Source organism: Haliaeetus albicilla, chromosome 1 (genome assembly GCF_947461875.1).
Source record: "Haliaeetus albicilla chromosome 1, bHalAlb1.1, whole genome shotgun sequence".
In the NCBI taxonomy this organism is placed as follows: domain Eukaryota; kingdom Metazoa; phylum Chordata; class Aves; order Accipitriformes; family Accipitridae; genus Haliaeetus; species Haliaeetus albicilla.
In genome coordinates this window covers 44,698,024-44,711,923 of record NC_091483.1, presented here as the reverse complement: position 1 = coordinate 44,711,923, position 13,900 = coordinate 44,698,024, and the positions used below count along the sequence as shown (strand labels likewise).

The following is a 13,900-nucleotide window of genomic DNA, read 5'->3' as shown; positions in this document are numbered from 1 at the left end:
ATTCAGAATGATTGATAATGAAAATTATGCCAATAGGATAATTTGAAATTGAACTAGAAAAAGGATATGTTAAGTACTTACTTTCTCAGAAAGGGAAATACATTCTCCAGCTATGGGAAGAAATAAAGAACTAGGTTAGCTACTGAAGGAGACTAAAGAAACATTTTTACTGAAAGATAATACTGAAAGAGATACCAAAGTATTCAGAACAATTTAGAAATGTCCAACAATTCAGAAATTTATGAGCAATCTAGAAATATGTAAATCAACTTACATATAGAATAAACACGAGATAAGCAAATAAGCAGAAGGATTAATTTTTAACTCTCTGATTTCAGATAATACTACAATTAGAAGACTTAATTGCCAGTTTTAATTCAAAGATGAGCAAACCACAGCATTCTAGAGGTTTCTATGTTCATATTCTGTGCATGCCCAAATTTGGAACACTGAAGACTTAATACGAAATAGTCTTTTATTTAAGTTATTAAATCCAAATTTCAAATTTGAAGACAGATTTTTTAGTAGACCTTCTAAATGGAAGTTGCCATAAAACTGTAACTTTTCATGTCCTGGTTAACACAGTCTTGGGAGGAAAAAAAATGACATTGCCAATTTGCACTTAATATGGCATCTGCATACACACGTACCTGTATGGAATTTTTCTATTTTGGAAGTCCATCCATTGCTAACAAGCAAAGTTCAGCATCGTTTTTTTATGAGTTAGAAAATTCCGAAGGGTTTTACATTATTGCCTGTGTTTACTTCTAAACAAAGGCATATTTAAGCACTTCTAAAAGAGTGGATTGGCATTAATAGGAGACAATGAAGTGGGTAAGTAAAAGAGATTCACATCCTTTTGCAATAGATTTTTGACTCGAAGTCAGCACAAACAGGAAAAAGGTCTTTATCATTTTTGAGACTCCCAAAAGCCATGAAAGGTTTTAGTTGCACTGTGTATCACAATGTTACTCACAATTTTATTTATGTATGTATTTACTGACTGTATTGTTTTTTCAATGTGTTGGCCAGCACTCAAGTAAGCATTCCACAACAGTAAAGACCTTTTCTTTGGGTCCGCATGGCTGATCGCAGTGCCAATACTCTTCTCTCTTCACATGTGCAGAGCACACTTTAGAGTGTCAGTGGGAGTTCTGCATGCGCATGGAGAGGAGGCTATTGGAGATGACACTTACCATGTGGCCCTGAGATGAAAATTTTGCCCAAAAATAGTTCCTTCAGTAAGCGGTTGGGTTTTTTCCACTGCAGCAGTCACTTTTGTTTTAACAGAAAATGAACCTCTAAGAAAATGTTAAAGAATACCAGTTGCCAAGAGACTGATATATTGTGTTAAGTTCAAATATCAACATAAAACATTGGTTGGACAAAAATCAGTGGTAGTAGTACTATTCTATGAAAGACCCTTACTACTTTTTTTTTCTGATCTAGGCTTCTATTACAGCACACCCAGTTAAACAGACCAATCTTGGAATAGACTCCAAATTATGACATTGCACATGCACAGCTATTTGTGTGATGATATTATTTAAGTCTGTGATAATGCATTGATTACTGTTGACTGAAACTGTTATTAATCTTCAAAAGTCCTGAGGAAGAGGGAACAGCAACCTATAACTATGCAGCTTAGCAAAAAAAAATTTGCATATAAAATGACAGATATAAAAAGAACTTGGCGTTTCCATTTCTTTGCTACTATTATTTTTGAAGGGTAAACTAGCTTGAAAGGCAATCTTAGCTTTCCTATTTTCCTGTTCATACAAGAATGAACTAAGTGATTTACTGTGTAAAATTAAAGTTTCCCTAACAAAATCGCTAACAAAATGTTTTGTTTTGGTTTTTTGTTTGTTTGTTTTTCCTTGCTGTTAGCTTGGTAGCCACAAAGGAAACAGACAGTGCAAGATCTCGTAGCATGCCAATGTCGCCATCTGATTTCCTGGATAAGCTAATGGGTAGGATGTCAGGCTACGATGCAAGGATCAGACCAAATTTCAAAGGTAATTTCAAACCTAAACCTTCAGGTTTTCAGTATTTCAGTATTTCTTCTCACATAAATGCACTTTCTGGAATAAATGTGAAAATGAAGAAGTACACTCACTAAAAAAAAAAAAGTGCCTTCTTTTGCCTTTCTTTGCTATGACAGTTCATTTCACATCTGCCCAACATTTCTTTTAGAAATTTAGCTTATCACTAGATTTGAATTGTCTAATATGGTTTCGGGTTTTTTTTTTCCCCTTTCCTGAAATGCTTATTAATGAATTCAAATTCCCACCTTGGACTACCATAGCCTGAAGCACTCCAGAAAGCAAGTTCTGTGAAAGAGAGGCCAAATCCTCATACCTGCTTGATCCTAACTAAAATGAAGAGTATGTTAATAATATAACCATCAGAGTCAAACTCAAGAGAGCTTATCTTAGTTACCAAATCTATCACTAAAATAGATTCCTCACTCCTGTGCCCCAGTTGTACTTTGAAATGGCAAAAGGGACTATCTTTCCTCTTGTTCCTTTCCCTGTTCTCGGTTCTCCACTGAAACTGCAGGTTCTCAATACCTGGAATTTTCTTGTGGTGTGTGCCTTTCATGCACTTATCACAAATGAGATTCAAACAAGACAAAAGAGATTCAAAGAAGATTGAAAGTCCAAAGTTTGCAAATGCAATGGTTACATCTTCTGAGGGTCTTAGTGCAAACCAGACTCAGGCATGCTGAAGTAGAGTATTTAATGAAGGGTTATACCAACTACATTATTATACAAATACACAAATTATTATACAGACAAATACCACCCATTCTAACTTTTGCAGTCTGGGAAGTTTATGTAAATTTGACTATACTTTTTTTAGAATGCAGAAAGTACCAATAATATACTGGAATTATATTTAACTCTATTTCTGAATCTTTAAATCAAGTTTATCAGTCTTTAAATTCTCCAGAATATAATTTTTTTTTTTGAAGAGTAAACCTACTGTGATTAAAAATGATATTATTCTTAATTTGCCTTAGCTGTCTTCTCCTATGCCTATCTTCCTGAGTCCAAGAGATTCTCTTAGCTCTAACATTTCACTATAAGGCAGGTTTTACTCCATTTTTACTACAAAAATTTTCCTTTAGGAAGACAGGCCTTCCTCCTCTAAGTCATCTGTCACTGCCTTTCTACCTTAGTTTTTATGCAGCACTGAATTCTATAATTTTTTGACATTTCCAAGTCCCAGGAACTTAAGTGGTTATGCCTCTAAAGCCATTGCTATTTGCTTGTTTTGCCAGAATTTGCCCAGACTGATTCATAAGGACCAAGTAGTTCATCAAATTACTTCCTCATCAGTAAGCCATAAAAAGTTGGTGCTGTATATATAAACTTATTACCAAGGATTTACTGCAGCTGGAAATGCTTTGCTTTTAATAAGTTAGCGGTGCTGATATTTCTCAGGAAATGATAAACATGCACTGGAAATTCAAACTCATCCCTAAAAGATTTACAACAGTGATCAATATCCCTAATGACCATACAGAGTAAGTCCCTTGGCCTTTCCTTGCCAGAACTACTTTGAAGAATGTTCCAGTGCCTGGCTTCCTGGAGCATTAATGTATGAATCAATATTTGCAAAGTAATGCAAAGCACTGTATTTCTAAAATTACTTTCTTATATGGGTGGTAGCTCTTAAATTATTTTTGCTCCTTATTGAAGTTACCTTGACTTGTTGCCACAGTATACTCTTTAGCATGCAAACTGCAGGTTCAACCTAAGGTAAAGCTGTGCTGAGCAAAAGAAGACCTCAGGCAAAATCTAAGCACTGCAGTTTTTCTTCTTTCTTCTTTGAGTCTCCTGAAGTCCTACAAAGAAGCATTTAAAAATGAGGAGTTTATAGCTTAGCAGTTGATTTGGGGATTGGATTTTGGCGTTTGTCATGGACACCATGCAATCAGAGTCTTCTAATGGGGCTACAGTGAAGAACAGGCAGATGGTTTAGAGATTAGCGAATTCAATACAGTACTTCTTGAAAGTATAATTCAAAAGACTTAGAGCCTTGTTTTGTAACTGTTGAAATTTAGAGAGACAAAACCTAATTTGACATTGTTCTTTTTCAAAAAGTGCACATTCTAATTCTTCTAGACAGCTATGCAGTTTGAACAAATCTGCCCAGAATGATTCAGATCTATCACTAAGAATAAGTATCTCCTTAAGTGACTTTGCCACTTTCTGGTTAGTTTTATTAGTCCTAGAACAAGTGCTGGGGCTTAATGCCTTTTTTGAGTTTTTAATCTGGCAACAGTTTTAAAGAAACAGAATGAGTACTAATAAGAGAACTCAGGCATTTTAAATAATTTGTTCTTCCAATAAAATTCCTATGTAGACAAGATTTTTAACTACCAATTTTAGTTATAATTAATCTTGGTCAATAACATATAATTATATATTTTGTCTCAGTGCTCTGCTTTTGGATAGGGAATTCTGCATATCTCTTCTTCTTCAACAGAAATAATAGAGAAGACTGTTGGTATTTATTTAGCTATGGAATAAAATAGAAAATTAAGAACTCTTGTAAAATCTTTGTTCCAGTTGCAAAATACTTTTATTTCTGGTACATCAAACCTATAGCAAGGTCCTTCTCTTACTCAGCTGTTCGACAGACTATATCTGTTCCTGCAAATATAGGAAATACTTCACTGTCTTTCAAATTTGGACACAATTATGGAACCCATGTGTAAAAATTGTCATGGCCTCAGGGTGCCCAGAATTAACCAGATACAGAAGAGATGTTATATTTTTAAATCTGTACAGCCCAGGTTGCACCACTGATAACAATCTATTAAGGTGGAAATTTTGGGATTCACATAGGAAAGTGTGAAGTGTTCCTTGCCCTGGTATTGCCAAACACTATTCAGCAATCATCAGTTTAGGGATTTCTTAAGCTAGGACTTAACTGAAAAAGTAAATTTAGATAAGTATGTTCTTCTGATCACTTCTGGAAGCTGTTTATACTTTTGGCCTTTCCAGTATTTTATGGCAATAAAATCTTTGTGGTTTGGAATAGTGAAAAGTACCATTTTTTGTTTGCTTTGAATTTGGTGACTATTTTACAGATTTTATTACCATGTGACATACTGAGAAATGGAAGAAAAGGATTACTTCCTTTTGATCTTTACAGATTGTATACTTATATATCGCTCCCTACTGTATACCTTTTCCAATGTGAAGAGTCCTGCTCTACTTAAGGTGGTGTTGTGTGGCAGCATTTCATAGAATTTGTGATCCTTCTTTGACTACTTGAAGTCTCTTTTCTCCCTAATATATCTTTTTGAGGCAGACAGAGGAGAAATTTTGAACTATTCAGGATGGAAGTTCATGATCTACTTGCATGGTAGTCCATTTTTTTTTAATGTATTCTTTGCATTCTCCTATCTTTATTGATTACAGAGCATGCTTCCAGACAACCATCCCTAATTAATCTAGCCTCTCTTTCCTGCATGGAAGTCATTAATTTGGAGCCCCTCGGTAGGAGTGCATAGTGAAGATTATTTGGCATTTGACTGACGCTGAATTTCATCAAACATTTTATTGCTCAATAGCTCAGTATTTTGTGATTTTTGTGCACCTCCTTGCAGTCAACTTTATATACAACTACACTAAATAATCTTATAATAGAAGCAAAATTGTATTGCTATATCTTCTTTTCTAGGTCATTAATATTGAACTACTAAGATTCAGTTCAGATCCATGAAGGAACTCGCCAGCAATCACCTTGCACTTTGAAAAATGGCTATTGATTCCTAACATTAAATAACTTTAAAGCAAAAGGCCTAAAAGAGAACTGTCTCTCACTTCATCAAGACTAATATCCTTAAAAAGCCTTTGGCAAAAGATTATGTTGAAAAGTTTTTGAAACTCCAAATAAACTATTTTAATTAATTTAATTATATATTACAATTAAAATTAATATTTATTTAAGTTAATTAGATTGCCTTTGTCTACATGCTCATCAGCTCTTTCAGAGAGCTTCAGTAGATCTGAGAGATGTTATTTCAGCAAAAATAATATTAATCTATATCTGTTAATCCTAACAGTCTTCATCATTTCTACCAGTTTAGCTGGTACAGAGGTAAGGTTTACAGGGATAAAGTTCATTGTCAATGTCATCCACCATCATACCTGAAGTCTGGTTTTCTTTTTTAATTCAAGTTATACTTGCTGGACATGGCACACATTTCCACTGACAACAAAATGGACACAGGTGATATCTGACTCACAGTGATTCGTATTTCCACAATTTTGCAAAGATTTTTATAATGTCTGGCTTGATATCACCTCAGCCTGTCAGTTTGTTCCTGTTCACTTAGTCTGAAATGTCTTCTACAGTCCTCATACAAATCCTCCATCAGAATGGCTCCAGTATTTGACACAGCTAGCAATTGGGACAAATGCTGCTACAAAGACTTCATTTAGTTTTTCTGCTCTGACCTTCTTCACTTTCATGGATACTTTTATATCTTAATCATCTTCTCTTTACTTCACCTTCCAGATCTTGGCAGGATTCTGTTTTTAACATCTTGCAGATAGTTAGCATTGTTAGCTTTTCTGTCTCTAGTGTTTCAGCTCTATACTTTTCCTCCCTGTCTTTAACTGATGTTCAACTTGTCCAAGTTCCTGTGTTTGAATATGACTTCCAGTTTTAACATCTTCATTTATGCTTCTTCTTGACCATGTTTTGGGAAGTTCATTTTTACTCTCAGCACAGTATCTTTAAGTAATCTGTAAACCATCTGCAAGCTGCTTTTAGCTTCTCCTTTTATGCTTTTTTTAACTAGCCATTAACTATATTTTTGTAATGCTGCTTTTGAAATTAAGCATCAGCATTGTAGTGATTTAGGGCTTTTTCTTTATAAAAGCAACTGTGTTTGTTGATATAGCAAACTTACATTTTAAATCATAGTAATACTTTAAACAAGATAGTATCATACCAAATTTGAAATGATGACAAGTAGTACAACATGAAAGTGTTTGAAAGGAAAGCTACCTTGCAAACAAATTATCTAACATAGCCAGGAAGTAAAAATTTCTCCCTGACAGTTTCTAGTGACTCTGCCTTTGCTTGTCTCCCTTGCTTTTTCTTTTTCCCTTGATCCTTTTGAGGAGTTTTCAGAGTCAAGCTTTTACTGAATTCTAAGAAGTACTGGATATGCTCCACAGCTCTAAATAATTAACCAAGCATCAAAGCGAAAATAATGTAAAAGTGACTGCAGAGTGTTACCTCCTTACCTGAGAATTCTGCTCCATAGACGTAGTCTAGTGTATTACAATGACTGAAGTACACGTAGTGAGGTTTTGTTCCAGTTGCTATACAGTACTTCAAAACAATTATTGTCTTTAGGAAAGAAAGCTGGATCTTCCAAGTTGTGTCCTTTTGGCAGAATTTTTAATGGACGTTCTGATTCTTCGAGTATTTAATATCAATTTCATTGGTCACATTAGATTTTGCTAGTTGCAAACCACCAGCAGCAGCAGAGCAGCTTCTTAGTTCAGCGACCCTAAAGAAGAAATATTACATAAGGGTTTGTAAGGCCAGTTCTCAAATTCCAGATACAGATCTTTCATTATTAGTGACTGCTTACATCTGCAAAAAGAAACCAGGTTCTCCAATGCTGAACTGGGTTATTGATATAAGAATATTAAGGTGCAGGAGGGTGACAAAAAACCCTTGTGATGGAAAAACCTTGTTTCTGCTGTACACAGACTGAAGTTGATAAGAAATAATGGAGAAATTAGCATGCTCTACCATAACGCCATTTTTACAGAGACTTTCAGAGAAATAATTTAAAACCTTTTCCATGAAGAGACAATTCATTGTTCAGTTATCATAATGACTACTCTGCCACTACTGGTACTTCACAAATGCAAGATAAGACAGAACAACAGTTGACTGAAGACCCATGGTAACAGAAAGTTCAGTTTAAATAGATTCCTAACCATTTTGTGGATTTAAGAGAAATGAGAATGGAATCTAAGTCATTCTTTCTTATCCATATTTGTTCCTTTAAGCAGTAGAGATAAGAGCAGCAATAATGTATTTCTGTTACCAGTGATGACAGATAACATTAAAGTAGCATCTGCCTTGAGTGAAAAAGGTCACTTTTCCCCCTAATTTTTGTGAGAAGTGACATACATTGCTCACTGAAACACACATAAATATACTTTCTACTATATATTTCAAATGGGATGTTGATTTTTTTGCATACAATCATCTGTGCAAGTTTATAATGAACTTTCTCCCTTTTTTTTTTATTGCTAGAACTGGCCAGTCAAGCAGTAATTATTAGAAACAATTCAATTTAATTGTGCATTAAATAAGTTGTGAATGTAGCATTATTTCCTCCTAAGTCAATAAACATTGTTTCATAATGGTTTATATTTTACAGTCAGCCAATAAGCAATGATTCTGGAACAGGGACTGGTGTCTTTTTTTCTTTTGCAGGCCCTCCAGTTAATGTCACATGCAACATATTTATAAACAGCTTTGGATCCATTGCAGAGACAACCATGGTAAGATATTTTACCTCAAGCAGTGTTTAAAGTTCAAGTTAAATATGTTCAATGAGCCCAAAAGCTAGCTAGGGCTTCTCTTCACCTGGAACTAAATGAAGAAGGAAACCCGCTTCTGAGAATAGAAAGTGAGAACATTTAATTTGGCAATTGATTTTTCTAACAGAAAATTCATCATTATACCATCAGACACACATGTAAAAGTAAAGCCAAAGGTTGTCTTTTTTATTTCTCCATAAGTTTTATTTGACAGTTGTAATGAACTGATTCTTTTCAATTAGATAGGTATTAGTTTCTACGGTGTTCCACCTTTCTAACCTCAAAAATGTCAATTCATGAAGTTGCTTTGTTAATAATATTTTATAATTTCATTATATACAGTGCATATGGGGATGTAGACTTTGTGTTAAAAGTCCTTCTTCCATAGACCTATTGCACAGAGATAATAGAATAAAACGGTGAGCTTGTATATAAAATTTCATTATGAATACTAAGAGTGCGATAAATATAAGTGTATTGCACTCTTTTTGTACATACACTTATAATTTGTCTATTAAAGAAAGGCAAAAGATAGAGTACAAAAAGACTGGAGATTTAAAAAAAATAAGAAGAGAGATCAAAGTCTAAAGACAGTAAAACTAGATATTGAACCATAAATCCATAAAAATAACTTGGATAATCTTGTTTAACAAGTGAAACATATATGCTAATAACTTGGAGCACAGATTTACTCATTAAAATTTGGTGAGAGAGAAGATATAGGCATTCTTTCTCCATACAAGTGCCTCACATTTTTAAGAAAGGCAAATAAACACCTTTGAAAACAGCTTCATAGTAATTTGGGGACAGAGAGGGTTAGAATACAGAAGGATGAAGGAAGAACTGTGGGAGTTTGTGAAATCCAAATATAGTAAACACTCTGAAATCCCAACTATTTCAGGGGTCAGGATACGTACTTGGAATGAGAGAACACAGACTAAAAATAATTGGTATAGCAAAAAAAAAAAAAAAAAGAAGAAGATAAAGGAATAATACTAAGCAAAAGCCATCCTTCTGAATTACCGGTAAGAGCAAGAATGAGACCTTTGAATGTAGCCAAGGACCTGTAGTTAGGAAATCAATAACATAAATTCATAAGGTCAAATAATTATGCCCCCTACCTTCAAAGAGGTATTCACAGCTGCCTCATCTTTACGCACCTTGGAACATAGTGGTAGAAAATTTCAGGTAGAAAATTACTTTAAATTGTCTTTGGGTGCATTGCCAGATTGCAAATCCCAAACAGATTTACATGGCATCCAAGGAGATTTATTCAGGTTCAATCAGAGGATTAAGCAATGCCCACATGATTAGACTAGTCCTCCACAGCTACTTTTTAATGGCTGTATGGGTTAATCTGGTGCAAAGCAGGAGGCAGACCAAAGGGTCAGTAAAGTGCAAAGATCCAGCAATTAGATCACTGTATAAAGGATATTTGGAAAACTGATGTTACTACCACTTAAAAAAATTGTCCTGAATTTGGGAACAGGATGCCTGAGTTCACATCTCAAGTGCGTTTTCTCTCCAAAAAATGAGAATTATAAATGTTTCCTTTCAGTACAACTTAGTAAGTTAGTAAAATACTTCTATCTTATAATGAAATTACATTCTGTCTGCGTTGCCTTGAAAGCCAACTAAAAAAGCAGAGACAGACTACAGCCTGATCTGTAACAAATAGTTCCAGGTAGTATGTTATAGAAAATACCAAACCTAGTCAGAACCATGGGGGTTTTCATTCTACTGATTATATGCATTCTAAAACAGGACAGTTAAGCACAACCTTGACCTTAGGACAAATGCTGCCTTCATGATGCTGGTATTCTGTTTATAATGTATTCACTGATACCGTTCAAACCTGACTTTTGCTTATGGTCAGACCAGCAGCTGTTGACCTCTGAGAGACTCAAATCTTCCTTTGCAGAAGAACAGATGCTTTTGTGTAGATAGGACTTTCAATTGCGTATTTTATTAGCTTTACTTCTCCCCAACACTGAAGAGGAACATTTTCTGAAAAACATGAAAATTTTTCTGTCTTAAAATGGCAATCAAAACCATCTTCTATTATTTTACAAACTGAATTTCTACACTGTTGAACAGAAGTCACTTCACTGCAGTTCAGTACCAATTGTCACTATTTTACCAATTTTGTTTACTATAGTTCTTAACATTCAGGTACCTATGTCTTAATATTTATTCTAAATCTTTACACGTAGAAAGACTTACTAGAACGATGTACTAAACTTAAAAAGGACTTCTATATTCTTCATAAATACTTCTTTCCAAACTGTAAACAAAAGAGCTTAAGTAAGCAACAAGTGCAAAATAAAACCTGGCCACCAAGCGGTACCTTGAAGTCTCGCTGGTATTTAAAACTACCAGGTGAATAATGGGATACGCATATGATCTATTAGCTTTAGAGAAGTCCGAGTACACCAAGCCACGTCCTTCCCTGCCGTTTTAAGTGCCGTCGGCCCTGTCCGTCTCTCTCTTTCTCCCCGTCTCTCTGGTTCGCTAGTTCTCTCACCGATGACCGAAATCTTTGAGCTCCCTCTGCTGCCTCGGTTATGTATAACACACTAAATACAGAAAAACAATGGGTTAAAAAAGACCCAGGATCGGCTGCAAAATGGCCCGGTGCCAACTTTACCGAACTTCACAGTTCTCAGTAAGGAAGAGGATTTTATCAGTGTGCAATGGGAACGTACAGTGTGCCGAGTGGGCAGCAGGAATCTGCTCTCCGGCTAGCGGATTCTCTTAAACTCACCCACATCTGCTCTAAATTCAGGAGAGACAGCCAAACCAAAATAAATTAGCTTAATCTGGTTTCCAGCTTGTTAACTGTGTCAACTTGTTTTTTACATTTCTTTCAACTTATTTAGAGTATGGGTTCCAGTTATTTCATATTCCCTTTCTTCGTCTCAAAAGACAAATCAGATGGTTCGTAGTGGGGAGAAGGCATGCCACCTCTTGCTAGGAAGCTGTGATGCTAGTTGAACCTAGGCAATTTTAAGTGATCACGTCAGGAACTTAATTTATGTCATGTATGCTCTGAGGAGGCAGAAAAAAAGTAAATCGCATAATTTAAAACTCCCTTAAACCAACTTTCATCATCGGCACCACTTAAGGTCCAGCCTTGCCAATCTTTCTATGTTATTGAGCCGAATGGTAGTACCTGATCTGTATATGTCTTGATGATATTCACAAAGTGAGGATTTCATACTCATCCTCTAGCCAAGTAAAACTCTTACCGTTTCGCACATATAAAGGAAAACCTAGGTCCAGTCTTATATTTTTTACCTGTTGCTACTATTTTTTTTTTCACACAAGGATTTAGAAATCTTAAAGCATAGGAGATTAAACAAATGTGGAAGTCCAGAATAAAATTAATGTTTTACTATATTAAATTAACATAACATATGAACATAAATTAACATCTGAAGTTTTTTATTTAAGATAAAGAGCAACATACGTAAGCACACTTAACCTTAAAAATCTGACAAATCAATCGGATTACTTGGACATATAAAGTTAAATGTATATTGGCAATATGGGAACCATATCCTACTGGAAACCAAATCATTTGCTTATTGGTGCACTGGAACTTAGATTTCAGGTCTTATCACAACATCCTCAAAAATTCCTTGGGGGGGGGAGGGTTTGTAGCTGAAGCTGTGCTCAGCTTGTATTTGCACTGTATCTCCTAATGCTAACAGATTTCCTGATTGTCAGGAGCAGTGTCCTATATATTGTTGGCAGTTACCAACAAAAAGAAACGGAGACATTATTCAGTCTCACAGGGTGAGAATAACATCAGTGCCAACATTTTCAGCTACAAATGTTCATAGACAAAATACTGAATAGATGAAGCAAAGGCTACAGAATAGTTAGGCTATAGGGCCGATAGTAGGCCATACCAAAAAGCCTCCTTTTATTCTGGTAAATATGACTGACCAACTTCCTCAAGGTTTTCTGAGTTTTAAAGGTCAGGAACAACACTTTGATCTTAATGCAGATTTACAGCAATATCTACTAAGTATGTATGGATATGCTTAGCATAATGCATGTGCTAAAAGTGCATTGAAAGGGACGCTTACTGAGAGACCTAATGGCAAATGACAACGCTGCAGACAATTAACATATTAAAAAGCATATGTCTGTTATTTGTTCCTGCCACATTTTTGCTGATGGGTATTTCTTCACTCAGTGAAAATAACTGTGTTATCCTGAATGTTGTTAGGAAGCAGGCGATAGATCTTTCTGTACTCCCAGCATTAATGAGATTATTTTACATTTACAAATAAAATGTGCTTTTAACCTACATTAACCCATTTTTAAGCAATCATAATTACTCTCCTTTCACAAGTCACAGGTCTTTAATTTCATTTGCTTCATCTTTCTTCAAGTGAGCATTTCTGTTTATGTTCTGTTCTACCTATTCTAGGTTGTCTTTAAGTAGAGTGCTTGAAAGGAGTGTTCACTTCTATATATTGCAAAGCTTAACACTGAAGAGTTTCACCAAATATTTTTCCTAAATGAACCATTTAGTTGATTGTTTCAAATACAAGGAAATATATGCCTTTGGTGAAAATATGCTGAAAAATTCTGTGTAATGGATATACCAATATGTTAATACTGAAGTGACGGGCAGAAATATCTACGTTGCACAATTTTTATCTCAGATGAGTGAACATGCAATAAACGCCACTCTACAGTTTCAAAATTAAAAAAAAAAAAAATCCATTTTTCCCTATTTGACAATTAACACCCTTATATCAAAGCACAGAGAAGTCAGCAAGTTGTTCTTGTATGAGTTTGGAAGGTGGATTATTTAACATCTTTTATTTTATCATAAACTTGTCTCTGCCACCCTGAGCCTGGGTCACGGAGTCAGGAGTAGACAGAGGTGTTTCAAATTCTAGCAGGTCTGCAGCTGTTCAGTTTGTTACATGACCAGATTAATCCATGCAAATCCCCCTGCTGAACCTGCATTCTAAGCAGACAGCATCATATCACCCTCCCCAGATACAGCATCTATTTTTCATATTGTATGGAAATTCTATAGGATGCAAAGTGTGCTTGAAAAAGCACATTGTGATGCATACAGCATATGAATTAGCAAACAAATAGCGTCATTTGTTTTCAAATTTAAAAAAAAAAAAAGACCTGTATCAGTTGGTTTTATAAGCAGCAACAGAAAACCTTGTTTTGTGCAGTTCTGCTCTGAAACTTTTAGTCCAAGATAACTTTTTAGAAGGGAATCTTGGAATTCAGATACTGCCTGATAGAAGATATCAGGTAAAATGCTG

General features: G+C 35.0%; 1 protein-coding gene across 2 annotated transcripts in view; it reads left to right on the top strand.

The window, feature by feature from the left end:
* The window catches only part of GLRA3 (glycine receptor alpha 3), a 99,019-nt gene that overhangs the window by 19,646 nt on the left and 65,473 nt on the right, over window positions 1-13,900 (top strand). For both annotated transcript variants that reach the window (XM_069787310.1, XM_069787317.1), the window contains exons 2-3: window positions 1,888-2,015; window positions 8,488-8,555. In XM_069787310.1, the coding sequence (XP_069643411.1) occupies window positions 1,888-2,015; window positions 8,488-8,555 (196 nt within the window). The remainder of the gene's footprint in view (window positions 1-1,887; window positions 2,016-8,487; window positions 8,556-13,900) is intronic.